This window comes from Syngnathus scovelli, unplaced genomic scaffold (assembly GCF_024217435.2).
Source record: "Syngnathus scovelli strain Florida unplaced genomic scaffold, RoL_Ssco_1.2 HiC_scaffold_65, whole genome shotgun sequence".
In the NCBI taxonomy this organism is placed as follows: Eukaryota; Metazoa; Chordata; class Actinopteri; order Syngnathiformes; family Syngnathidae; genus Syngnathus; species Syngnathus scovelli.
Window position 1 is genome coordinate 70,267 of NW_026061647.1, and position 27,409 is coordinate 97,675.

The 27,409-nt window shown below is 48.9% G+C and overlaps 1 protein-coding gene, 1 long non-coding RNA gene and 1 pseudogene across 2 annotated transcripts; all 3 read right to left on the bottom strand.

Moving 5' to 3' along the window:
- Positions 1–3,058: 3,058 nt before the first annotated feature.
- LOC137840051 (janus kinase and microtubule-interacting protein 3-like) lies at positions 3,059–3,599 on the bottom strand. The gene is made up of 3 exons (XM_068649855.1): positions 3,554–3,599; positions 3,264–3,497; positions 3,059–3,184 (listed from the first exon to the last, which is right to left on the bottom strand). Exons 1-3 carry the CDS (start codon positions 3,569–3,571, stop codon positions 3,068–3,070), a joined length of 369 nt encoding a protein of 122 aa, XP_068505956.1. The 5' UTR covers positions 3,572–3,599; the 3' UTR covers positions 3,059–3,067.
- A 6,010-nt stretch (positions 3,600–9,609) lies between these two features.
- On the bottom strand, positions 9,610–10,727 carry LOC125971705 (uncharacterized). Its single transcript, XR_007482557.2, has 3 exons — positions 10,573–10,727; positions 10,380–10,460; positions 9,610–9,912 (listed from the first exon to the last, which is right to left on the bottom strand). It is a non-coding gene; the product is annotated as an uncharacterized lncRNA (long non-coding RNA).
- An 8,354-nt stretch (positions 10,728–19,081) lies between these two features.
- LOC125971699 (janus kinase and microtubule-interacting protein 3-like) lies at positions 19,082–26,873 on the bottom strand (annotated as a pseudogene).
- Positions 26,874–27,409: the final 536 nt, after the last annotated feature.

Below are 27,409 nucleotides of genomic sequence, written 5' to 3' on the forward strand. Positions count from 1 at the left end.
CAATACAAGTTGGTAGTAAGAGCGAGTAATGTTGGTTGAACCGATGAATGAAGGTTGAAAGCAATTTAAATTATGACTTTGTATAAATACTAGATATTAACAGAACATCTACTGCGCGAAATGGGCAGAGTTTACTTGTTTGAGAAGGAGTGGCTTATTCAAAACTAAGATTTATTTAATCTGTTTGTTCCCAGGCAAAATTGGATGTGATGCAATTCCAAATTTCACCACATGACGGTGCCCAATTTCGACTTCATAGGACATATTAAACACTTAGCTTGTTATTATGTTCAAGGTAATCAGATTTGTTTATTATTCTAATGGCCTCTTCAAAACTATTCTGGATTACTACTTTGGATCTATTCTACATTACTTGGCAACAACATACTCTGTAACAGATTAGGCAGTATAATCATATATGTTAATTTGAGAGTGCCCACACTCAATCTACTTATCGTGATGTGTTAAATCAATTACTGTTAGACATTATTTGTCTGATAATCTACCAAATCTTTGAATTGAAGAATTTGTGATTTAATTAATAGCTTGTTCAGGGTAATCAGACTTGTATATAATTCTAATGGCCTTCTTTTGAAAACTATTCTGAATTACAACTTTGGATCTTATATTACTTTGCAACAATCTACTCGGTGACAGATTAGGCAGTATAATCACATATGTTAACTTCAGTGCCCACACTGTATTTATTTATGGTTATTTGTTAAATCAAGTACTGTTAGACATGAAATAGGAAGTGTTTAACATAAATGTTATGGCTACTCACCATTGTAGCTCGCTCCTGGTCAATGATATGAGCCTCTTCTTGCAGTGGAAAACTTGCAGCCAACAAACACCGTGGAACCTAAAGGAATGAAATTAAACATTAACATTTCGCCTGGACCAACATTCACACGTACAACGCAACGCGGCTACACTTCTGCTATTACAAACGTAAATCTCCTTAAACACAACGAGTGTTACTTACCGTGTACGCTCTAGGCAAAATTGGATGTGATGCAATTCCAAATCTATCTGAAACGGCAGTTAAAAGTAGAGTTACATCAAGTTTTCTTTTTTAATCAACACAATCATTTACAACCGTTGACCAGAAAGAATCGTCGAAATTCGACGTCCCCCACAAACGCCACGCTCACTCGCTTTTCAGGGCAACAAAAGTACTTCTTTTTAAAAACGATGAGTTGTACTTACCGTGTACGCTCTGGACGGTCCAGTTGCAAGCAGAAAATAAAAATATTTCTCTTGTTAGTCGTATGTTACCATCCGCTGTGTCTTTGTCAACATCGCCGCCATTTTCCTACTTCCTGCTGCGAGCCACGCCCACGGATTTAAATTTGGGCGGAAGCTCTTTCCATTGGCGTCGTTTTCGCGTATAGCAAATCCGATTGGTTGGGAAGGGGGCACGGTTATGCAGCCGAGGGGTCCTGTGATCGGTGGGATGTAAAGTAGGCGTCGACGTCACGTCCGCGTCACGTGACCACGACGTGGCAGACGTCATATAGCAACCGCTGTTTTGTTTAGTAGACTTACAGTTGTTATGCATTGACATAATGGCGCACACACCAAATAGATTTAAATAAATTAAATAATTCTTCTGCCCACTCTCTTTTAAACAAGTTAACTCTCCCCGCGGATTTGAATTCCGGCGAAAGTTACGCCCATCGACGTCACGTATGTCACGTGACCACGACGTGGCCGATGTCATATAGCAACCGCTGTTTTGTTTAGTAGATTTACAGTTGTTATGCATTGGCATAATGGTGTGCACTCAAAATAGATTTAAATAAATTAAATATTTCTTCTGCCCACTCCCTTTTAAACAAGTTAACTCTGCCCACGTCCATTGACGTCTTGTCTGCGTCACGTGACCACGACGTAGTGACGTCATATAGTAACCGCTGTTTTGATCAGTAGACTTAGTTATTATGCGTTGCCGTAATGGCGCACTGGTTAGCATGGCCACCTCTTAAGCATGATGTTGCGGGTTCGACGCCTGATCAATGTTAGCATGGAGTGAGCTGAAGCGCATGGCGCTGAAGATTTGAATCTTTGAAATGCGCTGAGGTCTGACATATCAGGCAGAATGGTTTGCCATCACGTTCAACAAAAAATAGAAACTTTCCCACTCTGATTAAAACGTCCTGTGTTCATCTACGTATTTTCGTTTTGCTGTGCATCTTTTCCCTGCCATTTCGAGAGCCCAATTGACACTCATAGTTTAAAGAAATGTGTTTGCCCATCCTACTTTGTGGAATTTCACCACATGCGCTTTTGACCAAAATACCAAATTGAACTCAAGTGAAGCCAACACGCACAACCCCCCACACACACACAAATGTTGATATGAACATAAAAGAGCCGCATGCGGTTCGGGAGTTGCGGCTTGGCCAAACCTGTACTATACAACTTTATTTGTATAAAATTTTCACAACAGCTGTCACACAAACAAAGCGGGAAAAACCGAAGACGTGCGTGTTCCGCCCACGCTGGATTTATTTGCACCTTTGAAAAGACACCGTATTGCCGCAGATGTGGCAAAGAGTACTTTTGGGCATCTGAGACGGAAGGATGTCCAAAGCATCACGTCACCTGCTCTGGTAGGCATGGTGGTGGGACGTTGAGGTCAACCGCTTTGGGGTTGGCTGAATCTTTGATCGCAGGATGCCACACACTTGAAGACAGAAGCAGAAAAGCAGAGCTAAATGCAAAATGTACTCACCGGTGACTCCAATTTTTTTCCCCCCTGAAGAAACAGCTGGACGGGTGGCCCCGGCTGGCCAGTGGGACTCTTGTTATTCTGACCCTTTTTAGTGCGCGTTTGGGGCAACAACCGTTTTTTGTGGCGCTCTCTTCTGGTTCAAAAGTGCCCTGCATGTGAATTTGCTTTTCCTGCCTTCTGATTGGATGAGCGCCGGTGTGACGCGGTGCCTCTGTCACCGTGGCGGGGGGTATACGTTGGCATCGGAGCGTCTGCCAACGTCTGAGACCGGCTGGCAGTGTATCGGAGGTGTCGAGTGCGGTGCCGCTGGAGCTCACTCACCAGCTGGTGTTAGGGCCACAGAATGAAGGCCAAGGAGAAGAATAGAAAGAGAAACAGAAACTTCTCCTCCAATTGTTTGATTTGTCTCTTCTGAGCTTCGATGAATTCTTTCAGCTCTTTGTTCCTCTAGGACGGACAAATGGAAAGTGGCATTCAAAAGCCAGTAAGCGTGCAAGTAAGTGCCGGGCTGGCTTTGGGCCCTTACCTGTTGCGCGCTGTGCAGCAGATCCATTCTCTCTTGGAGGATGCAAGCGTCGCGCTCCCTCAACTCGCACATCAGGGCTCGCTTCCATTGGTCCACGGCGCTCCTAAGCTCTTCTCTCTGATCCGCCGTCAGCACGTCATTCACGCCAGCGTGGCTGGCTTTTTCGCCGTCCGTGGCGGGGCAGTCCCGCTGCGGTAGCGCCTCGTACAACATGGCCTCCAGCTCCAGGATCCTCTGGGCCGCAATCCTCGTCCATCAGTGGTCCGGCGGGAGATTTGAGGGCGGCTTACCTTATGAGCCTGGTCCATGGAACACTTCCTGAAGTCCAACTCTTCATCCAGGTAGCCCTTCTGCTTGCAGAACATATCCTAGCACAGCTCAAGGTCAGAATTGTTGGGGCACATTGCCGGAGTTCCCCTTGGCTGATGTCGCGTGTCTGTCTACCTTCTCACTTTCAATGTCCAACATCTTCTGTTGAAGTGCTGACTTGGTCACTTTGATGTATTCTAACCACTGAGGAAAGGCTGCTGTCACATAAGCAGAATGCGAGAGCGTGCGTGGACGTGCGCGTTACCTTCTCGGCTAGGGTGAGAAGGGGGGGGTTGGTCCAGTAATGCCAGACGGATGAGTGACTGAAGAATGTAGCTATTTTGTCTGAGAAAAAGGTGTGCTCATTGATGAGCTTACCTGTCCTTGTTGCTTCAGCGCTGACTCCAGATCTGCTACTCTGCTTTGATAGTGACCCATTTCTAACATCAGCTTTTCTCTGGTCTGAAAGGAGGAGGAGGGAGGCTCCTCCTCCTCCTTTCAGACCAGAGAACACCCGAGGCTGGGTGAGAACGGGGAGGCTGCGACCCGGCCGGGGGTTGCGGGAAGGGGCGCCACCTTGATCTCCTTCTCGGCGTCGTAGTCCCCTTCGCTGGTCTGGGCTAGCAGAGCGTAGGCTCGTTGCAGCGCTTGATATTCTTGCGTCAGCTGGCGGTAGCGAAGCTCCGCCTCTTCATGCACACACCAATGCAACACAGCACTAGTACCAGAATCAGTCAGACCGGCGACAAAGCACCCGCGACGCAAAGACGAGTCCGATTCCAGGCTGAAGAGGAATGTTTGGTGCCAATACGCTGGCAGAAATGGCGGGCTACCTCTTCGGGTTCCGTGTCGGGGGTTCTGTCGGTGTGAAAAGACAAGGACGATCCGTCCGAGTCCACCAACACGTCTTCGTCGTAGCCGTAAAATGTTTCGATGACCTGCGGGCGCGGAAGCAAACATCTCTCTGAACAAACTGAAGCGACACCTCACGATGAATCGACGAGAGGAACGATAGCGAGAAAAAGGCCATTTCATCTTGCGCAACACCAAGCAGCCGCAAACAAACAGACTCACCTTGCAGGACCTCACGCTTTGTTCCTCCTCAGAGATTCTCGACGTCGGTATCGTAGCAGCAAATCTCTCTCCTGTCGACACAAATAATCCGCCTTTGAGATTCTTTGGATGCAAAGGGAACGAACGGCTCCGGCGCAGAAACAAACGCGACTCACAATGACATTTCTGACATGAGCTCCTGTCTCCAGAGCCTGAAAAACACGTCACCGGCGATGATTGGAGGGACGCTCGTCTTTTCCAAAAGTGACAACTACAGGGTGTGTCAGGGTTTTCCAGATTATCTTTATCGTATCATTGTGTTGCTTTGACTTTGACTGCGACCTGTAATAAATAATATTATTTATCCCTTATTTATCCCTATCGCTTATCCCTTCCTACACAAAGTCGTAAAACACCCCTTGCTATGTTTTGACTAGAGGTCAAGGGCTTCCTCTATTCAATCCACTCTTACACCCACCCTGTTTCTCTTAATTAAAATGCTCGTGCAGGAGCCGAGAGTCAGACTTCATTCGTACAACGGATGGACTCTCCACCTGCAGGTGTCCAAAAGAACTTACTTGTCTCCCGTGTGGTTCTTGCAAAATAAGTTGGAGCGAGCGCAACTCTAACAGGGTGCATTTTGCCACTAGCTGCCTACGGACAATGACGTCGCGCTCGCGGCTCATGGTTGACGGGCTGAGCAGCCGGGCAAGTCCGTCGTTTTCAGCGCACAGCGAGTGGCAAAGGCGCTGACAAAACGGGAGCTTTGAGCTGCTGAAAACGGCAAAACAAGTCTAAAGCGTGTTCAAACGCGTGCGCACAATGCTCCTGCTTGAAAGGTCGGAATTTAAGGGGCCAATTTTTTGGATGGCGGCCGCCGGCCAAGCTTTGGACGGAAAAGGTTTCCTGGCGACAGCGAGCGAGCGCGGCGCTGCCGTACGTGCACCGAGTCGCCTGCCTGAAGACCTTGGACAAGTCGTCGATGATGTGCCGCTGCTCCACAACTTGAAGGAACTCCATTTCACCGTCCTGCTGGCCGCAACCGCGGTCCAGGTCATTGAGCGAACTAGGCCTTCTCTGTGGAACACAAATGCAGTGGACTCTGTTGGCACGCCGCCGTTGTCCGCGTCGACTTACCAAGCTTGCCATCTCCTCGTTCTCCTGGGTGACAAAGCGCACTTTGTTTTCAAGGCGACACAGCACCAGCGAGAGTTCTTCATTCTTCCTGCTCAGGCGTTTGTTTTTGTACAGGAGTGGCAGAAACTGGCTTTCTGTTTCTCTCAGTCGCTTTAGCTGCAAGCATGAAGTGCGGGATGTGAAAGACGCACAACACGCGGGCCAGAACGTATCCATTCCTTTTGCATCGGTTTGAACGGAATCGTGGCTTTGGCTCCCAATAAAAGACATCTACCAGGCAACCGACTCGCCGCGCCGCTCAACTAATAAGCAAGCGCAATGGGTGCCTCGCTGGATGGCGCGCATCAAACGTAGCGCAAACCTTCAAGCGTGCCGTCAATAAATTACCAGTTCATTGCGCTCTTCAGAAAGCAGGGCGTTTCGATCCTCCAGTTTCCTGATGACTGCGCTGAGCTCAGCGATTTTCAGATGAAACCGTCGCGTGTCCCGATCCTCCTGAGACTGAAAACGCCCCGCAACACACACACACAAGCACTCGTTCAAAGTTCAAAACTGTTTTTGTGCTACCTTCCTCCAGCAACGAACTAAGTCATGCGTACTGCAAGTGTGTGATGAGGTGGCTTACGCAATGAAGAGGATTGCTAGTAGCGGCGTTGACCCCACTTCCAGGGTAGTTTAGGCCCGCCCTTTGGGAATCCCTCAGGGCAGCGATCTGCTGCTCGGCAGCCTGAGTCTGCAGCTGAAGGCGGTGGACGTGGCCGGCCCCAGGGCTTCATCCAAAACACTAACCGCTCTGTCTTTCAGCTTGATCTCATCCGTCTGGATGTACAAACGGGGAGCGCTCAGGCAGGCGGGCAAACTCATTTGCCAGAATTGTGACAAAAACAAAGAGAGCAACCGGCCAATTTTTTTCTTGAATCGACTAGAACACCTTTGCTGTGACAAAAGCGAAGCGAGCAACCGGACATTTTCTTCTTGTGAAATAGAATAGAATAGAATGCCTTAGGTGTCATTGCACTGCAGGTATACAACGAAATTGGGAACATAGCCACGCACCGCGCATCTGATCAGTCCTACCAGTCGGCGGATCTCCCTCTCGCAGTCTCTCTTGGTTCGGCTCATCTCCTCCCGATGCTGGTGATGAGCCGATCGGAGCTCGGCCGCTCGGGACTGCCAGGCCTGCTGGGCCGCTGCCAGGGCTTCTTCCGCGCTCCTGGTGGAGGCGACACCGCTCGGTCTCCCGACACCGCCGCGTCTCCTCCACCTCCGCCAGCAAAGCGCCCCCCCTCCTCACCTGAGCAGACATTGCGCCACACCGGGCCGTTGAGACCGCAACGGAGCGCCGCGACGCTTACTGGGGACAAGCTACACAATACGGTAGCGGCCGCATCGAAGCCCGACGTGGCGTGCGGATAGTCAGACACGGATAGAGCGGATCACCTTGTCCATGGAGCCGTCCCTCAGGCTGAGGACCAAGGCATTCAGTCGCTGGATCTCTCCATCTTTGATTTTGATCACTCTCATCAGCTCCATTTCATGCTGCCGCAGTAATGTCTCCCTGGTAATGGCTAACTCTTTCTGCTTCTCCTCATGGAGTTTGCTTTTGAGTTCCGTCATGGCGGCGGTGGCACGGTGGTGCTCCGCCCGCAGGTCCTGACTTCTCTCTCTCTCCAGACAGCTGACCTGACATGACTTAGACTTAGACAAACTTTATTGTCATCTTGTCTGCACATGGTGCATACAAAACGAAATTCCGTTGCATACGTCTTACAACAAAGTAGTGATATTGCAGTTGAATAGAAGTAACATATCCTATGAAAAAATATATATATATATATATTAAAAATAAGTATAAAGTGCAGCAGTGATAATTATGCAATAGTGCAAGTAGGCAAAACAGTATTCAAGAGTGTGCAGAGGAATGCTAAACCATGTATTAAACTTCTATTTAAAGGGTTTATACAAGTTCAGTAAAGTTGGTAGTGCGAGATAGTGCAAGATAGAGGTCCGTAGTGTCATAAAGTACAGTTCTGTGAATGTGTGATGCAGAGTTCAGTTTAGAGCTCAACAGTTCTAGTGTTCAACAGTCTGATGACAGCAGGGAAAAAGCTGTTGCAGAACCTGGTGGACCTGCAGCGGATGCTGCAAACCTCTTCCCAGAGGGCAGCAGGGAGAACAGTCCATGGTGGGGGTGTGATGGGTCATTGATGATGTTACGGGCACGGGACATGCAGCGCTGAGATGAAATGTCCTGAATGGAGGGAAGAGGAGCCCCTATGATCCTCTCTGCTGTCCTCACCACTCTCCTCACGTTCTTCCAATCGGAGGCGGTGCAGCCTCCACACCACACAGAGAGACAGCTTGTCAGAATGCTCTCTATGGTGCTCCTGTAGAACGTCCTCATGATGGGTGGGGCCAGGTGGGCTCTCCTCATCCTCCGCAGGAAGTACAAGCGCTTCTGTGCCCTCTTGACCAGTGCCGTAGTGTTCATAGTCCAGGTGAGGTCTTCTGTGATGTGGACCCCCAGGAATTTGGTGCTGCTGACCACCTCCACAGCTGAGCTGTTGATGATCAGTGGAGCGTGGTGAGGCTGTTTTTTCCTGAAGTCGACGATGATCTCCTTCATCTTCTCCTCATTCAGGATCAGGCTGTTTTCTCTGCACCAGCCCACCAGCTGCTCCACCTCCTCTCTGTAGTCCAGGTCGTTGTTGTCTCTGATGAGCCCCACCACCGTTGTGTCGTCTGCTGACTTCACGATGTGATTGGTGGTGAACCTGAGGACGCAGTCGTGTGTCATCAGGGTGCACAGCAGGGGGCTCAGGACGCAGCCCTGAAGGGAGCCTGTGCTGAGGGTGATGACATCAGAGGTGTTCTGTCCGACCCGGACTGACTGAGGTCTGTTGGTGAGGAAGTCTAGCAGCCAGTTGCGAAGGGGGGTGTTGAAGCCCAGGTGTTCCAATTTTCCTACCAGATGCTGTGGGATGATGGTGTTAAACGCTGAGCTGAAGTCCAGGAACAGCCTCCGCACATGGGTGTTCTTCTCCTCCAGGTGAGCCAGGCTCAGGTGAAGAACGGAGGAGATGGCTTCCTGAGTGGAGCGGTTTTGCCGGTCGGCAAACTGGAACGGGTCAAATAATAGGGGGAGTCTGGAAACGATGTGACCTTTAAGCAGCCTTTCGAAGCACTTCATCATAACCGGAGTCAGTGCAACAGGCCGGTAATCATTAAATGAGGTGATTTGAGGTTTCTTCGGCACCGGAATGATGGAGGCAGTCTTAAAGCACGCCGGCACTGTGGCTTGGCCCAGCGAGGTGTTAAAAATGTCTGTGATGACCCCAGCCAGATGACTTGCACATTCCCTGAACACACGCCCAGGAATGTTGTCCGGGCCAGGGGCCTTACAGGGGTTGACTCTCCTCAGGGTCTTCAACACATCGGCGGAGTCAAGGCAGAGTACCTCCTCTTCCTGATGGGGGACAGTTTTAACTGCTGGAGTGCCGTTTAGTGCCTCGAACCTCCCAAAGAAGTTATTTAGACCATTTAGAAAGTCAGCATCAACTACACCCACCGGGGGGGGGGAGGGTGAGTTGTCGTCTGTAATCGCCCGTATGCCTTGCCACATACTCCTGATGTTTTTGACGTCGTGGAAACGATCCTGAAATTTTCGACTGCGGTCTCGCTTCGCTATCCTGATGGCACGGTTCAAGTTGGCTCTCGCTGTCCTCAGTGTCTCCTTGTCGCCAGACTTGAAGGCAGAGTTCCGCGCTCGTAGCGTTTGACGTACCTCCTCAGTCATCCAGGGTCGTTGGTTGCCCCGGGTGATGATATTCTTAGTGGTGCTGACGTCCTCGGTGCATTTGTTGATGTAGGCTGACACAGTCATGGCACACGCATGTCTAATCTACATCGGGAAAACTGGGAGGGAGGGAGGCAGGCAGGGAGGCAGGCAGTGTCTGTCTGTTGAGGTTTTCACCTTGTTCTTCTCCTGCTGAAGTTCTAACTGGACGTCCATCAGTTTGGTTCTCAGCTCGTCATTGGCGGCCTGAAGGGCGTCCGTTCGCTCCGCCTTGGCCCGCCCTGCCGGAGCTCGTTTGGACATCTCTTACTCGAGTCTCGCCCGGTCGTCAGTCAGAGATCACAACATTTGTACCTGGAGAGCACAAACGCAGCGCTGTTTTCCACTGGCTTCGAACTCAACTTCAATCGGTACCGTAACTTACAACATCATAAACATAGAACTAGCTTGACTTATTCATTGAATAAATGCATTTGGTTCTTCAAAACTGCATCACGCAACATAGCGTGACCGAGACGGCCGTTATCCACCTGCGTGAAGTTATTTGGTGAAATGAATGAGATGTTTAAGACACCATCGTTCTGTCTCTATGTAGATGAAGGGAAATAATCGATTGCTGAAGGTCCAAAGGTGTTGTGATAAACAAATAAACATATTAGTGATTAGTGACATATTTGTGATAGACATATTAGGCAGGATAATCACATATGTTAACGTGACTGCCCACACTGTATTTATTTATGGTTATTTGTTAAATCGAGTACTGTTAGACATGAAATAGGAAGTGTTTAACATAAATGGAAGACGAAAGGGGTACTCACCATTGTAGCTCCTGGTAGCTGGTCAATGATACGAGCCTCTTCTTGCAGTGGAAAACATACAGCCAACAAACACCGTGGAACCTAAAGGAATGAAATTAAACATTAACATTTAGCCTCAACCAACATTCACAGATACAACGCAACGCAAACTACACAAACGTAAATCTTTTTAAACACAATGAGTTGTACTTACCGTGTACGCTCTAGACAGTCCACTTGCAAGCAGAAAATAAAGATATTTCTGTTGATAATCGTCGTGTTTGTATCCGGTGTCTCGCTCAAGGCCATTGCGCCCACAGATTTGAATTTTGGCGAGAGTTCAGCCTATTGACGTCATTTCCGCGGTGTAATACCCGCATATCTGAAACGGCAAAGTTAAGAGTAGAGTTAAATAAAGTTTTTAGTCAACGCAATAATTTACAACCGTTGACCAGTCGAAATAATCGTCGAAATTTGGCGTCTGTGGCTGGAAGCAGACGCCGAGTTCGACATTCCTCCCAAACGCCACACTCCCTCGCTTTTCAGGGCTAAAAAAAAACAGTTGTAATTACCTTGTACGCTCTAGACGGTCAAGTTGCAAGCTGAAAACAAAAATATTTGCCTTGTAAGTCATCGTGTTACTAACCGCTGTGTCTTGTTTGCCAGAATTGCCGCTTTCCTACTTCCTGTTGCAAGCCACGCCCACGGATTATAATTTTGCCGTGAGTTCCGCCTATTGACGTCATGTCCGCGTGACATGACTGCGACGTAATATTATCTAAAACTGTTTGTGTGGTATTGTGTTGTTCTGTGCGGTATTGTGTTATTCTGTGCGGCGTCGTGTTGTTCTGTGCGGCGTCGTGTTGTTCAGTGCGACGTTGTGTTGTTCAGTGCGGCATGGTGTTGTTCAGTGCGGCATGGTGTTGTTCAGTGCGGCATGGTGTTGTTCAGTGCGGCATGGTGTTGTTCAGTGCGGCATGATGTTGTTCAGTGCGGCATGGTGTTGTTCAGTGCGGCATGGTGTTGTTCAGTGCGGCATGGTGTTGTTCAGTGCGGCATAATGTTGTTCAGTAAGCCATAATGTTGTTCAGTGCGGCATGGTGTTGTTCAGTGCGGGATGGTGTTGTTCAGTGCAGGATGGTGTTGTTCAGTGCGGCATGGTGTTGTTCAATGCGGCATGGTGTTGTTCAGTGCGGGATGGTGTTGTTCAGTGCAGGATGGTGTTGTTCAGTGCGGCATGGTGTTGTTCAATGCGGCATGGTGTTGTTCAGTGCGGCATGGTGTTGTTCAGTGCGGCATGGTGTTGTTCAGTGCGGCATGGTGTTGTTCAGTGCGGAATGGTGTTGTTCAGTGCGGCATGGTGTTGTTCAGTGTGGGATGGTGTTGTTCAATGCGGGATTGTGTTGTTCAGTACGGGGTGGTGTTGTTCAGTGCAGGATGGTGTTGTTCAGTGCAGGATGGTGTTGTTCAGTGCGGCATGGTGTTGTTCAATGCAGGATCGTGTTGTTCAGTGCAGCATGGTGTTGTTCAGTGCGGCATGGTGTTGTTCAGTGCGACATAATGTTGTTCAGTGCGGCATAATGTTGTTCAGTGCGGCATGGTGTTGTTCAGTGCGGCATGGTGTTGTTCAGTGCGGCATGGTGTTGTTCAGTGCGGCATGGTGTTGTTCAGTGCGGCATGGTGTTGTTCAGTGCAGGATGGTGTTGTTCAGTGCAGGATGGTGTTGTTCAATGCGGCATGGTGTTGTTCAGTGCGGCATGGTGTTGTTCAATGCAGGATCGTGTTGTTCAGTGCAGCATGGTGTTGTTCAGTGCGGCATGGTGTTGTTCAGTGCGACATAATGTTGTTCAGTGCGGCATAATGTTGTTCAGTGCGGCATGGTGTTGTTCAGTGCGGCATGGTGTTGTTCAGTGCGGCATGGTGTTGTTCAGTGCGGCATGGTGTTGTTCAGTGCGGCATGGTGTTGTTCAGTGCAGGATGGTGTTGTTCAGTGCAGGATGGTGTTGTTCAATGCGGCATGGTGTTGTTCAGTGCGGGATGGTGTTGTTCAGTGCAGGATGGTGTTGTTCAGTGCGGCATGGTGTTGTTCAGTGCGGAATGGTGTTGTTCAGTGCGGCATGGTGTTGTTCAGTGCGGCATGGTGTTGTTCAGTGCAGGATGGTGTTGTTCAATGCGGGATGGTGTTGTTCAGTGCGGGATGGTGTTGTTCAGTGCAGGATGGTGTTGTTCAGTGCGGCATGGTGTTGTTCAATGCGGCATGGTGTTGTTCAGTGCAGGATGGTGTTGTTCAGTGCGGCATGGTGTTGTTCAATGCGGCATGGTGTTGTTCAATGCGGCATGGTGTTGTTCAGTGCGGCATGGTGTTGTTCAGTGCGGCATGGTGTTGTTCAGTGCAGCGTAATGTTGTTCAGTGCGGCATGGTGTTGTTCAGTGCGGAATGGTGTTGTTCAGTGCGGCATGGTGTTGTTCAGTGCGGGATGGTGTTGTTCAGTGCGGCATGGTGTTGCTCAGTGCGGCATGGTGTTGTTCAGTGCGGGATGGTGTTGTTCAGTGCGGCATGGTGTTGTTCAGTGCGGCATGGTGTTGTTCAGTGCGGCATGGTGTTGTTCAGTGTGGCATGGTGTTGTTCAGTGCGGCATAATGTTGTTCAGTGCGCCATAATGTTGTTCAGTGCGGCATGGTGTTGTTCAGTGCGGGATGGTGTTGTTCAGTGCAGGATGGTGTTGTTCAGTGCGGCATGGTGTTGTTCAATGCTTGATCGTGTTGTTCAGTGCGGCATGGTGTTGTTCAGTGCGGCATGGTGTTGTTCAGTGCGGCATGGTGTTGTTCAGTGCGGCATGGTGTTGTTCAGTGCGGCATAATGTTGTTCAGTGCGGCATAATGTTGTTCAGTGCGGCATAATGTTGTTCAGTGCGGCATAATGTTGTTCAGTGTGGCATAATGTTGTTCAGTGCGGCATAATGTTGTTCAGTGCGGGATGGTGTTGTTCATTGCGGCATGGTGTTGTTCAGTGCGGCATGGTGTTGTTCAGTGCGGCATGGTGTTGTTCAGTGCGGGATGGTGTTGTTCAGTGCAGGATGGTGTTGTTCAGTGCGGCATGGTGTTGTTCAATGCGGCATGGTGTTGTTCAGTTCGGGATGGTGTTGTTCAGTGCGGCATGGTGTTGTTCAGTGCGGCATAATGTTTTTCAGTGCGGCATGTTGTTGTTCAGTGCGGCATGGTGTTGTTCAGTGCAGCATAATGTTGTTCAGTGCGGCATGGTGTTGTTCAGTGCGGAATGGTGTTGTTCAGTGCGGCATGGTGTTGTTCAGTGCGGCATGGTGTTGTTCAGTGCGGCATGGTGTTGTTCAGTGCGGCATGGTGTTGTTCAGTGCGCGATGGTGTTCAATGCGGGATCGTGTTGTTCAGTGCGGCATGGTGTTGTTCAGTGCGGCATGGTGTTGTTCAGTGCGGCATGGTGTTGTTTAGTGCGGCATGGTGTTGTTCATTTCGGCATAATGTTGTTCAGTGCGGCATAATGTTGTTTAGTGCGCCATGGTGTTGTTCAGTGCGGGATGGTGTTGTTCAGTGCGTTATAATGTTGTTCAGTGCGGCATGGTGTTGTTCAGTGCGGCATGGTGTTGTTCAGTGCGGCATAATGTTGTTCAGTGCGGCATAATGTTGTTCAGTGCGGGATGGTGTTGTTCAGTGCGGGATGGTGTTGTTCAGTGCGGCATGGTGTTCAATGCGGAATGGTGTTGTTCAGTGCAGGATGGTGTTGTTCAGTGCGGCATGGTGTTGTTCAGTGCGGCATAATGTTGTTCAGTGCGGCATGGTGTTGTTCAGTGCGGCATGGTGTTGTTCAGTGCGGCATGGTGTTGTTCAGTGCGGCATGGTGTTGTTCAGTGCGGCATGGTGTTGTTCAGTGCGGCATGGTGTTGTTCAGTGCGGCATAATGTTCAGTGAGGCATAATGTTGTTCAGTGCGGCATAATGTTGTTCAGTGCGGCATGGTGTTGTTCAGTGCGGGATGGTGTTGTTCAGTGCAGGATGGTGTTGTTCAGTGCGGCATGGTGTTCAGTGCGGGATGGTGTCTTTCAGTGCGGCATGGTGTCGTTCAGTGCGGCATGGTGTCGTTCAGTGCGGCATGGTGTCGTTCAGTGAGGCATGGTGTTGTTCAGTGCGGCATGGTGTTGTTTAGTGCGGCATGGTGTTGTTCAGTGCGGGATGGTGTTCAGTGCGGCATGGTGTTGTTCAGTGCGGTATCGTGTTGTTCAGTGCGGTATCGTGTTTCTCAGTGCGGTATCGTGTTGTTCAGTGCAGTATCGTTGTGTTGTTCGTATTGTGTTGTGTTGTTCGTAATGTGTTGTGTTGTTCGTATTGTGTTGTGTTGTTCGTATTGTGTTGTGTTGTTCGTATTGTGTTGTGTTGTTCATATTGTGTTGTTCATATTGTGTTGAGTTGTTCGTATTGTGTTGTGTTGTTCGTATTGTGTTGCCTTTAACACTTAGCCTCTAACACTTAGCCTCTAACACTTAGCCTCTAGCATCTAGAAGGTAAATAAATAGGAAGGAAGGACTCACCGGTGACGTCTTCGCCCACGTCCAAGCGTTGTACTTTGTATTTTCATCCTTCTGACAGTGGAAAACATAGCCAACAAACACCGTGGAACCTAAACGAATGAAAGAAAACTATCATTTGGCCACAACCAACATTCACAGATACAACACAATGTGACGTGCGGGGTTGAGGTTAAAGGTTGAGTGAAGGGCCCTCGTTTTAAACTACTTTTTTGAAAAGGATTGGGAACAAGTAAGACGTATTTAATTTATTTAATGGGAAGTAGTAAGAGCTATTGAATTTAATCTATGTATTATATTCTATTGTATTGTATTCTGTTGTATTCTTTTGGATTGTATTCACACTAACCCCACTAAAACTTCAGCCCACAAAAACTCGCCTCTGGCGCCTAGCCTCTGGCACTTAGCCTCTAACACTTAGCCTTTAACACTTAGCCTTTAACACTTAGCCTTTAACACTTAGCCTTTAACACTTAGCCTAGAAGGTGAATAAATAGGGTTAAAGGTTGAGTGAAGGGCCCTCGTTTTAAACTACTGTTTTGAAAAGGAGTGGGAACAAGTAAGACGTATTTAATTTATTTAATGGGAAGTAGTAAGACTTATTAAATTTATTTAATCTACTTTTCTTCCCAGGCAAAATTTGATGTGCTGCAATTCCAAATTTCCAAAGTGAATGAAGGAATGAAGTCCTTTAAATTATGATTTTGTATAAATACTAGGCATTAACACAAAATCGACGGCACAAAATGGGCAGACTTTACTTGTTTGAAAAGGACTGGTTACAAGACAGAATTTATTTAATGGGAAGAAGACTTAGTTTAATTGATCTATTTTTGTTCCCTGGCAAAATTCGATTTGCTGCAATTCCAAATTTCCAAAGTGAATGAAGGCAAGAAGTCGTTTAAATTATGATTTTGTTTAAATACTAGGCATGGACACAAAATCTACGGCACAAAATGGGCAGACTTTACTTGTTTGAAGAGGACTGGTTACAAGACAGACTTTTCTGATTTATTTATTGGGAAGAAGACTTATTTAGTTTATTTAATCTATTTTTGTTCCCTGGCAAAATTGGATTTGCTGAAACTGTATTTTGCCAAATCTTGCCTTGAGACCTGATAGGAAGTATTAAACGCTTAGTTAAATCAATACAAGTTGGTAGTAAGAGCGAGTAATGTTGGTTGAACCGATGAATGAAGGTTGAAAGCAATTTAAATTATGACTTTGTATAAATACTAGATATTAACAGAACATCTACTGCGCGAAATGGGCAGAGTTTACTTGTTTGAGAAGGAGTGGCTTATTCAAAACTAAGATTTATTTAATCTGTTTGTTCCCAGGCAAAATTGGATGTGATGCAATTCCAAATTTCACCACATGACGGTGCCCAATTTCGACTTCATAGGACATATTAAACACTTAGCTTGTTATTATGTTCAAGGTAATCAGATTTGTTTATTATTCTAATGGCCTCTTCAAAACTATTCTGGATTACTACTTTGGATCTATTCTACATTACTTGGCAACAACATACTCTGTAACAGATTAGGCAGTATAATCATATATGTTAACTTGAGAGTGCCCACACTCAATCTACTTATCGTGATGTGTTAAATCAATTACTGTTAGACATTATTTGTCTGATAATCTACCAAATCTTTGAATTGAAGAATTTGTGATTTAATTAATAGCTTGTTCAGGGTAATCAGACTTGTATATAATTCTAATGGCCTTCTTTTGAAAACTATTCTGAATTACAACTTTGGATCTTATATTACTTTGCAACAATCTACTCGGTGACAGATTAGGCAGTATAATCACATATGTTAACTTCAGTGCCCACACTGTATTTATTTATGGTTATTTGTTAAATCAAGTACTGTTAGACATGAAATAGGAAGTGTTTAACATAAATGTTATGGCTACTCACCATTGTAGCTCGCTCCTGGTCAATGATATGAGCCTCTTCTTGCAGTGGAAAACTTGCAGCCAACAAACACCGTGGAACCTAAAGGAATGAAATTAAACATTAACATTTCGCCTGGACCAACATTCACACGTACAACGCAACGCGGCTACACTTCTGCTATTACAAACGTAAATCTCCTTAAACACAACGAGTGTTACTTACCGTGTACGCTCTAGGCAAAATTGGATGTGATGCAATTCCAAATCTATCTGAAACGGCAGTTAAAAGTAGAGTTACATCAAGTTTTCTTTTTTAATCAACACAATCATTTACAACCGTTGACCAGAAAGAATCGTCGAAATTCGACGTCCCCCACAAACGCCACGCTCACTCGCTTTTCAGGGCAACAAAAGTACTTCTTTTTAAAAACGATGAGTTGTACTTACCGTGTACGCTCTGGACGGTCCAGTTGCAAGCAGAAAATAAAAATATTTCTCTTGTTAGTCGTATGTTACCATCCGCTGTGTCTTTGTCAACATCGCCGCCATTTTCCTACTTCCTGCTGCGAGCCACGCCCACGGATTTAAATTTGGGCGGAAGCTCTTTCCATTGGCGTCGTTTTCGCGTATAGCAAATCCGATTGGTTGGGAAGGGGGCACGGTTATGCAGCCGAGGGGTCCTGTGATCGGTGGGATGTAAAGTAGGCGTCGACGTCACGTCCGCGTCACGTGACCACGACGTGGCAGACGTCATATAGCAACCGCTGTTTTGTTTAGTAGACTTACAGTTGTTATGCATTGACATAATGGCGCACACACCAAATAGATCTAAATAAATTAAATAATTCTTCTGCCCACACTCTTTTAAACAAGTTAACTCTCCCCGCGGATTTGAATTCCGGCGAAAGTTACGCCCATCGACGTCACGTATGTCACGTGACCACGACGTGGCAGATGTCATATAGCAACCGCTGTTTTGTTTAGTAGATTTACAGTTGTTATGCATTGGCATAATGGTGTGCACTCAAAATAGATTTAAATAAATTAAATATTTCTTCTGCCCACTCCCTTTTAAACAAGTTAACTCTGCCCACGTCCATTGACGTCTTGTCTGCGTCACGTGACCACGACGTAGCGACGTCATATAGTAACCGCTGTTTTGATCAGTAGACTTACAGTTATTATGCGTTGACATAATGGCGCACTGGTTAGCATGGCCACCTCTTAAGCATGATGTTGCGGGTTCGACGCCTGATCAATGTTAGCATGGAGTGAGCTGAAGTGCATGGCGCTGAAGATTTGAATCTTTGAAATGCGCTGAGGTCTGACATATCAGGCAGAATGGTTTGCCATCACGTTCAACAAAAAATAGAAACTTTCCCACTCTGATTAAAACGTCCTGTGTTCATCTACGTATTTTCGTTTTGCTGTGCATCTTTTCCCTGCCATTTCGAGAGCCCAATTGACACTCATAGTTTAAAGAAATGTGTTTGCCCATCCTACTTTGTGGAATTTCACCACATGCGCTTTTGACCAAAATACCAAATTGAACTCAAGTGAAGCCAACACGCACAACCCCCCACACACACACAAATGTTGATATGAACATAAAAGAGCCGCATGCGGTTCGGGAGTTGCGGCTTGGCCAAACCTGTACTATACAACTTTATTTGTATAAAATTTTCACAACAGCTGTCACACAAACAAAGCGGGAAAAACCGAAGACGTGCGTGTTCCGCCCACGCTGGATTTATTTGCACCTTTGAAAAGACACCGTATTGCCGCAGATGTGGCAAAGAGTACTTTTGGGCATCTGAGACGGAAGGATGTCCAAAGCATCACGTCACCTGCTCTGGTAGGCATGGTGGTGGGACGTTGAGGTCAACCGCTTTGGGGTTGGCTGAATCTTTGATCGCAGGATGCCACACACTTGAAGACAGAAGCAGAAAAGCAGAGCTAAATGCAAAATGTACTCACCGGTGACTCCAATTTTTTTCCCCCCTGAAGAAACAGCTGGACGGGTGGCCCCGGCTGGCCAGTGGGACTCTTGTTATTCTGACCCTTTTTAGTGCGCGTTTGGGGCAACAACCGTTTTTTGTGGCGCTCTCTTCTGGTTCAAAAGTGCCCTGCATGTGAATTTGCTTTTCCTGCCTTCTGATTGGATGAGCGCCGGTGTGACGCGGTGCCTCTGTCACCGTGGCGGGGGGTATACGTTGGCATCGGAGCGTCTGCCAACGTCTGAGACCGGCTGGCAGTGTATCGGAGGTGTCGAGTGCGGTGCCGCTGGAGCTCACTCACCAGCTGGTGTTAGGGCCACAGAATGAAGGCCAAGGAGAAGAATAGAAAGAGAAACAGAAACTTCTCCTCCAATTGTTTGATTTGTCTCTTCTGAGCTTCGATGAATTCTTTCAGCTCTTTGTTCCTCTAGGACGGACAAATGGAAAGTGGCATTCAAAAGCCAGTAAGCGTGCAAGTAAGTGCCGGGCTGGCTTTGGGCCCTTACCTGTTGCGCGCTGTGCAGCAGATCCATTCTCTCTTGGAGATTGCAAGCGTCGCGCTCCCTCAACTCGCACATCAGGGCTCGCTTCCATTGGTCCACGGCGCTCCTAAGCTCTTCTCTCTGATCCGCCGTCAGCACGTCAGCGTGGCTGGCTTTTTCGCCGTCCGTGGCGGGGCAGTCCCGCTGCGGTAGCGCCTCGTACAACATGGCCTCCAGCTCCAGGATCCTCTGGGCCGCAATCCTCGTCCATCAGTGGTCCGGCGGGAGATTTGAGGGCGGCTTACCTTATGAGCCTGGTCCATGGAACACTTCCTGAAGTCCAACTCTTCATCCAGGTAGCCCTTCTGCTTGCAGAACATATCCTAGCACAGCTCAAGGTCAGAATTGTTGGGGCACATTGCCGGAGTTCCCCTTGGCTGATGTCGCGTGTCTGTCTACCTTCTCACTTTCAATGTCCAACATCTTCTGTTGAAGTGCTGACTTGGTCACTTTGATGTATTCTAACCACTGAGGAAAGGCTGCTGTCACATAAGCAGAATGCGAGAGCGTGCGTGGACGTGCGCGTTACCTTCTCGGCTAGGGTGAGAAGGGTCCTGGCGTGAATCACGACCACCTGCTCCTCGTTGGTGAGATTCTGCAAGAGCCCAAAGGCACAGCGTCAACAAGCTTCTTTCAGCGCAAAGCCTTCCAAAAGTCACATTTGAGCCGCCGAGTCTCGTGGAGTGCGAACATAAGGAGTTCGACATACACTTACGGCGTTATAGCCCAGGATGTCCAGCTTCTTCATCAGATCACTGATGACGATGTCCGGGGGAAAGGCGCAAGGAGCAATGTAAGGTGTTCTGGGACCTCGGGTTAAGGTTAGGGTTGCGAGGGACGCCTTACGTACGCTCACGCCCTCGGCCTCGCAGTAGATCTGCAAAGGGCTGAGGCCGTCTGGGAAACGGACTTGCAGAAACTTCAAGACGGGGGAGCGCCACTCCCTCTCCTGAAAGGCAGAGGCATGCATCCGTCCGTCCGTCCGTCCGTCCGTCCGTCCGTCCGTCCGTCCGTCCGTCACATCTCTGGCCTCAACACGCTTGTGCGAGTCTTCCCACCTCCAGCTCCAGGATGCGGAACTCAAGCAGTTCGTTTTGGTCTCGGATATCCTGGATGTGCTCTTTCAGACGCGCTTCTTCCGCCTCCATCCGCCTGACCTGAAAAGACAGTCAGACCTCATCTGCGGGGCTTCCCGACAGGTGTGACGCCAAGCGACTCCGCCCAGCGCCTTTCTTTCCGTCACCTTTTCGGCCAACTGCTGATTGCTCTGACGCAGCAGCTGCTTCTCCTCCACCCACTTGACATTCTAGAAGAGACAAACGCGTGGACAGCTTTGGAATGTTGTGTCATTTTCATCCACAAATTCTTTGGTTGACTGGAAAATTACATTTGCTTTTCTCCGCATTTTCCCAGCCACGTTCGGGGGGGGGGGGGGGTTGGTCCAGTAATGCCAGACGGATGAGTGACTGAAGAATGTAGCTATTTTGTCTGAGAAAAAGGTGTGCTCATTGATGAGCTTACCTGTCCTTGTTGCTTCAGCGCTGACTCCAGATCTGCTACTCTGCTTTGATAGTGACCCATTTCTACCATCAGCTTTTCTCTGGTCTGAAAGGAGGAGGAGGGAGGCTCCTCCTCCTCCTTTCAGACCAGAGAACACCCGAGGCTGGGTGAGAACGGGGAGGCTGCGACCCGGCCGGGGGTTGCGGGAAGGGGCGCCACCTTGATCTCCTTCTCGGCGTCGTAGTCCCCTTCGCTGGTCTGGGCTAGCAGAGCGTAGGCTCGTTGCAGCGCTTGATATTCTTGCGTCAGCTGGCGGTAGCGAAGCTCCGCCTCTTCATGCACACACCAATGCAACACAGCACTAGTACCAGAATCAGTCAGACCGGCGACAAAGCACCCGCGACGCAAAGACGAGTCCGATTCCAGGCTGAAGAGGAATGTTTGGTGCCAATACGCTGGCAGAAATGGCGGGCTACCTCTTCGGGTTCCGTGTCGGGGGTTCTGTCGGTGTGAAAAGACAAGGACGATCCGTCCGGGTCCACCAACACGTCTTCGTCGTAGCCGTAAAATGTTTCGATGACCTGCGGGCGCGGAAGCAAACATCTCTCTGAACAAACTGAAGCGACACCTCACGATGAATCGACGAGAGGAACGATAGCGAGAAAAAGGCCATTTCATCTTGCGCAACACCAAGCAGCCGCAAACAAACAGACTCACCTTGCAGGACCTCACGCTTTGTTCCTCCTCAGAGATTCTCGACGTCGGTATCGTAGCAGCAAATCTCTCTCCTGTCGACACAAATAATCCGCCTTTGAGATTCTTTGGATGCAAAGGGAACGAACGGCTCCGGCGCAGAAACAAACGCGACTCACAATGACATTTCTGACATGAGCTCCTGTCTCCAGAGCCTGAAAAACACGTCACCGGCGATGATTGGAGGGACGCTCGTCTTTTCCAAAAGTGACAACTACAGGGTGTGTCAGGGTTTTCCAGATTATCTTTATCGTATCATTGTGTTGCTTTGACTTTGACTGCGACCTGTAATAAATAATATTATTTATCCCTTATTTATCCCTATCGCTTATCCCTTCCTACACAAAGTCGTAAAACACCCCTTGCTATGTTTTGACTAGAGGTCAAGGGCTTCCTCTATTCAATCCACTCTTACACCCACCCTGTTTCTCTTAATTAAAATGCTCGTGCAGGAGCCGAGAGTCAGACTTCATTCGTACAACGGATGGACTCTCCACCTGCAGGTGTCCAAAAGAACTTACTTGTCTCCCGTGTGGTTCTTGCAAAATAAGTTGGAGCGAGCGCAACTCTAACAGGGTGCATTTTGCCACTAGCTGCCTACGGACAATGACGTCGCGCTCGCGGCTCATGGTTGACGGGCTGAGCAGCCGGGCAAGTCCGTCGTTTTCAGCGCACAGCGAGTGGCAAAGGCGCTGACAAAACGGGAGCTTTGAGCTGCTGAAAACGGCAAAACAAGTCTAAAGCGTGTTCAAACGCGTGCGCACAATGCTCCTGCTTGAAAGGTCGGAATTTAAGGGGCCAATTTTTTGGATGGCGGCCGCCGGCCAAGCTTTGGACGGAAAAGGTTTCCTGGCGACAGCGAGCGAGCGCGGCGCTGCCGTACGTGCACCGAGTCGCCTGCCTGAAGACCTTGGACAAGTCGTCAATGATGTGCCGCTGCTCCACAACTTGAAGGAACTCCATTTCACCGTCCTGCTGGCCGCAACCGCGGTCCAGGTCATTGAGCGAACTAGGCCTTCTCTGTGGAACACAAATGCAGTGGACTCTGTTGGCACGCCGCCGTTGTCCGCGTCGACTTACCAAGCTTGCCATCTCCTCGTTCTCCTGGGTGACAAAGCGCACTTTGTTTTCAAGGCGACACAGCACCAGCGAGAGTTCTTCATTCTTCCTGCTCAGGCGTTTGTTTTTGTACAGGAGTGGCAGAAACTGGCTTTCTGTTTCTCTCAGTCGCTTTAGCTGCAAGCATGAAGTGCGGGATGTGAAAGACGCACAACACGCGGGCCAGAACGTATCCATTCCTTTTGCATCGGTTTGAACGGAATCGTGGCTTTGGCTCCCAATAAAAGACATCTACCAGGCAACCGACTCGCCGCGCCGCTCAACTAATAAGCAAGCGCAATGGGTGCCTCGCTGGATGGCGCGCATCAAACGTAGCGCAAACCTTCAAGCGTGCCGTCAATAAATTACCAGTTCATTGCGCTCTTCAGAAAGCAGGGCGTTTCGATCCTCCAGTTTCCTGATGACTGCGCTGAGCTCAGCGATTTTCAGATGAAACCGTCGCGTGTCCCGATCCTCCTGAGACTGAAAACGCCCCGCAACACACACACACAAGCACTCGTTCAAAGTTCAAAACTGTTTTTGTGCTACCTTCCTCCAGCAACGAACTAAGTCATGCGTACTGCAAGTGTGTGATGAGGTGGCTTATGCAATGAAGAGGATTGCTAGTAGCGGCGTTGACCCCACTTCCAGGGTAGTTTAGGCCCGCCCTTTGGGAATCCCTCAGGGCAGCGATCTGCTGCTCGGCAGCCTGAGTCTGCAGCTGAAGGCGGTGGACGTGGCCGGCCCCAGGGCTTCATCCAAAACACTAACCGCTCTGTCTTTCAGCTTGATCTCATCCGTCTGGATGTACAAACGGGGAGCGCTCAGGCAGGCGGGCAAACTCATTTGCCAGAATTGTGACAAAAACAAAGAGAGCAACCGGCCAATTTTTTTCTTGAATCGACTAGAACACCTTTGCTGTGACAAAAGCGAAGCGAGCAACCGGACATTTTCTTCTTGTGAAATAGAATAGAATAGAATGCCTTAGGTGTCATTGCACTGCAGGTATACAACGAAATTGGGAACATAGCCACGCACCGCGCATCTGATCAGTCCTACCAGTCGGCGGATCTCCCTCTCGCAGTCTCTCTTGGTTCGGCTCATCTCCTCCCGATGCTGGTGATGAGCCGATCGGAGCTCGGCCGCTCGGGACTGCCAGGCCTGCTGGGCCGCTGCCAGGGCTTCTTCCGCGCTCCTGGTGGAGGCGACACCGCTCGGTCTCCCGACACCGCCGCGTCTCCTCCACCTCCGCCAGCAAAGCGCCCCCCCTCCTCACCTGAGCAGACATTGCGCCACACCGGGCCGTTGAGACCGCAACGGAGCGCCGCGACGCTTACTGGGGACAAGCTACACAATACGGTAGCGGCCGCATCGAAGCCCGACGTGGCGTGCGGATAGTCAGACACGGATAGAGCGGATCACCTTGTCCATGGAGCCGTCCCTCAGGCTGAGGACCAAGGCATTCAGTCGCTGGATCTCTCCATCTTTGATTTTGATCACTCTCATCAGCTCCATTTCATGCTGCCGCAGTAATGTCTCCCTGGTAATGGCTAACTCTTTCTGCTTCTCCTCATGGAGTTTGCTTTTGAGTTCCGTCATGGTGGCGGTGGCACGGTGGTGCTCCGCCCGCAGGTCCTGACTTCTCTCTCTCTCCAGACAGCTGACCTGACATGACTTAGACTTAGACTTAGACAAACTTTATTGTCATCTTGTCTGCACATGGTGCATACAAAACGAAATTCCGTTGCATACGTCTTACAACAAAGTAGTGATATTGCAGTTGAATAGAAGTAACATATCCTATGAAAATATATATATATATATATATACATATACTATATATATATATATATATATATATATATATATATATATTAAAAATAAGTATAAAGTGCAGCAGTGATAATTATGCAATAGTGCAAGTAGGCAAAACAGTATTCAAGAGTGTGCAGAGGAATGCTAAACCATGTATTAAACTTCTATTTAAAGGGTTTATACAAGTTCAGTAAAGTTGGTAGTGCGAGATAGTGCAAGATAGAGGTCCGTAGTGTCATAAAGTACAGTTCTGTGAATGTGTGATGCAGAGTTCAGTTTAGAGCTCAACAGTTCTAGTGTTCAACAGTCTGATGACAGCAGGGAAAAAGCTGTTGCAGAACCTGGTGGACCTGCAGCGGATGCTGCAAACCTCTTCCCAGAGGGCAGCAGGGAGAACAGTCCATGGTGGGGGTGTGATGGGTCATTGATGATGTTACGGGCACGGGACATGCAGCGCTGAGATGAAATGTCCTGAATGGAGGGAAGAGGAGCCCCTATGATCCTCTCTGCTGTCCTCACCACTCTCCTCACGTTCTTCCAATCGGAGGCGGTGCAGCCTCCACACCACACAGAGAGACAGCTTGTCAGAATGCTCTCTATGGTGCTCCTGTAGAACGTCCTCATGATGGGTGGGGGCAGGTGGGCTCTCCTCATCCTCCGCAGGAAGTACAAGCGCTTCTGTGCCCTCTTGACCAGTGCCGTAGTGTTCATAGTCCAGGTGAGGTCTTCTGTGATGTGGACCCCCAGGAATTTGGTGCTGCTGACCACCTCCACAGCTGAGCTGTTGATGATCAGTGGAGCGTGGTGAGGCTGTTTTTTCCTGAAGTCGACGATGATCTCCTTCATCTTCTCCTCATTCAGGATCAGGCTGTTTTCTCTGCACCAGCCCACCAGCTGCTCCACCTCCTCTCTGTAGTCCAGGTCGTTGTTGTCTCTGATGAGCCCCACCACCGTTGTGTCGTCTGCTGACTTCACGATGTGATTGGTGGTGAACCTGAGGACGCAGTCGTGTGTCATCAGGGTGCACAGCAGGGGGCTCAGGACGCAGCCCTGAAGGGAGCCTGTGCTGAGGGTGATGACATCAGAGGTGTTCTGTCCGACCCGGACTGACTGAGGTCTGTTGGTGAGGAAGTCTAGCAGCCAGTTGCGAAGGGGGGTGTTGAAGCCCAGGTGTTCCAATTTTCCTACCAGATGCTGTGGGATGATGGTGTTAAACGCTGAGCTGAAGTCCAGGAACAGCCTCCGCACATGGGTGTTCTTCTCCTCCAGGTGAGCCAGGCTCAGGTGAAGAACGGAGGAGATGGCTTCCTGAGTGGAGCGGTTTTGCCGGTCGGCAAACTGGAACGGGTCAAATAATAGGGGGAGTCTGGAAACGATGTGACCTCTAAGCAGCCTTTCGAAGCACTTCATCATAACCGGAGTCAGTGCAACAGGCCGGTAATCATTAAATGAGGTGATTTGAGGTTTCTTCGGCACCGGAATGATGGAGGCAGTCTCAAAGCACGCCGGCACTGTGGGTTGGCCCAGCGAGGTGTTAAAAATGTCTGTGATGACCCCAGCCAGATGACTTGCACATTCCCTGAACACACGCCCAGGAATGTTGTCCGGGCCAGGGGCCTTACAGGGGTTGACTCTCCTCAGGGTCTTCAACACATCGGCGGAGTCAAGGCAGAGTACCTCCTCTTCCTGATGGGGGACAGTTTTAACTGCTGGAGTGCCGTTTAGTGCCTCGAACCTCCCAAAGAAGTTATTTAGACCATTTAGAAAGTCAGCATCAACTACACCCACCGGGGGGGGGGGAGGGTGAGTTGTCGTCTGTAATCGCCCGTATGCCTTGCCACATACTCCTGATGTTTTTGACGTCGTGGAAACGATCCTGAAATTTTCGACTGCGGTCTCGCTTCGCTATCCTGATGGCACGGTTCAAGTTGGCTCTCGCTGTCCTCAGTGTCTCCTTGTCGCCAGACTTGAAGGCAGAGTTCCGCGCTCGTAGCGTTTGACGTACCTCCTCAGTCATCCAGGGTCGTTGGTTGCCCCGGGTGATGATATTCTTAGTGGTGCTGACGTCCTCGGTGCATTTGTTGATGTAGGCTGACACAGTCATGGCACACGCATGTCTAATCTACATCGGGAAAACTGGGAGGGAGGGAGGCAGGCAGGGAGGCAGGCAGGGAGGCAGGCAGGGAGGCAGGCAGTGTCTGTCTGTTGAGGTTTTCACCTTGTTCTTCTCCTGCTGAAGTTCTAACTGGACGTCCATCAGTTTGGTTCTCAGCTCGTCATTGGCGGCATGAAGGGCGTCCGTTCGCTCCGCCTTGGCCCGCCCTGCCGGAGCTCGTTTGGACATCTCTTACTCGAGTCTCGCCCGGTCGTCAGTCAGAGATCACAACATTTGTACCTGGAGAGCACAAACGCAGCGCTGTTTTCCACTGGCTTCGAACTCAACTTCAATCGGTACCGTAACTTACAACATCATAAACATAGAACTAGCTTGACTTATTCATTGAATAAATGCATTTGGTTCTTCAAAACTGCATCACGCAACATAGCGTGACCGAGACGGCCGTTATCCACCTGCGTGAAGTTATTTGGTGAAATGAATGAGATGTTTAAGACACCATCGTTCTGTCTCTATGTAGATGAAGGGAAATAATCGATTGCTGAAGGTCCAAAGGTGTTGTGATAAACAAATAAACATATTAGTGATTAGTGACATATTTGTGATAAACATATTAGGCAGGATAATCACATATGTTAACGTGACTGCCCACACTGTATTTATTTATGGTTATTTGTTAAATCGAGTACTGTTAGACATGAAATAGGAAGTGTTTAACATAAATGGAAGACGAAAGGGGTACTCACCATTGTAGCTCCTGCTGG

Excerpts from the sequence above, each read along its gene's own strand:
- LOC137840051 (XM_068649855.1), bottom strand. Across the intron at positions 3,185-3,263 it reads TGCTGCACAGCGCGCAACAG|AGGAACAAAGAGCTGAAAGA; the intron begins GTAAGGGCCCAA and ends TGTCCGTCCTAG.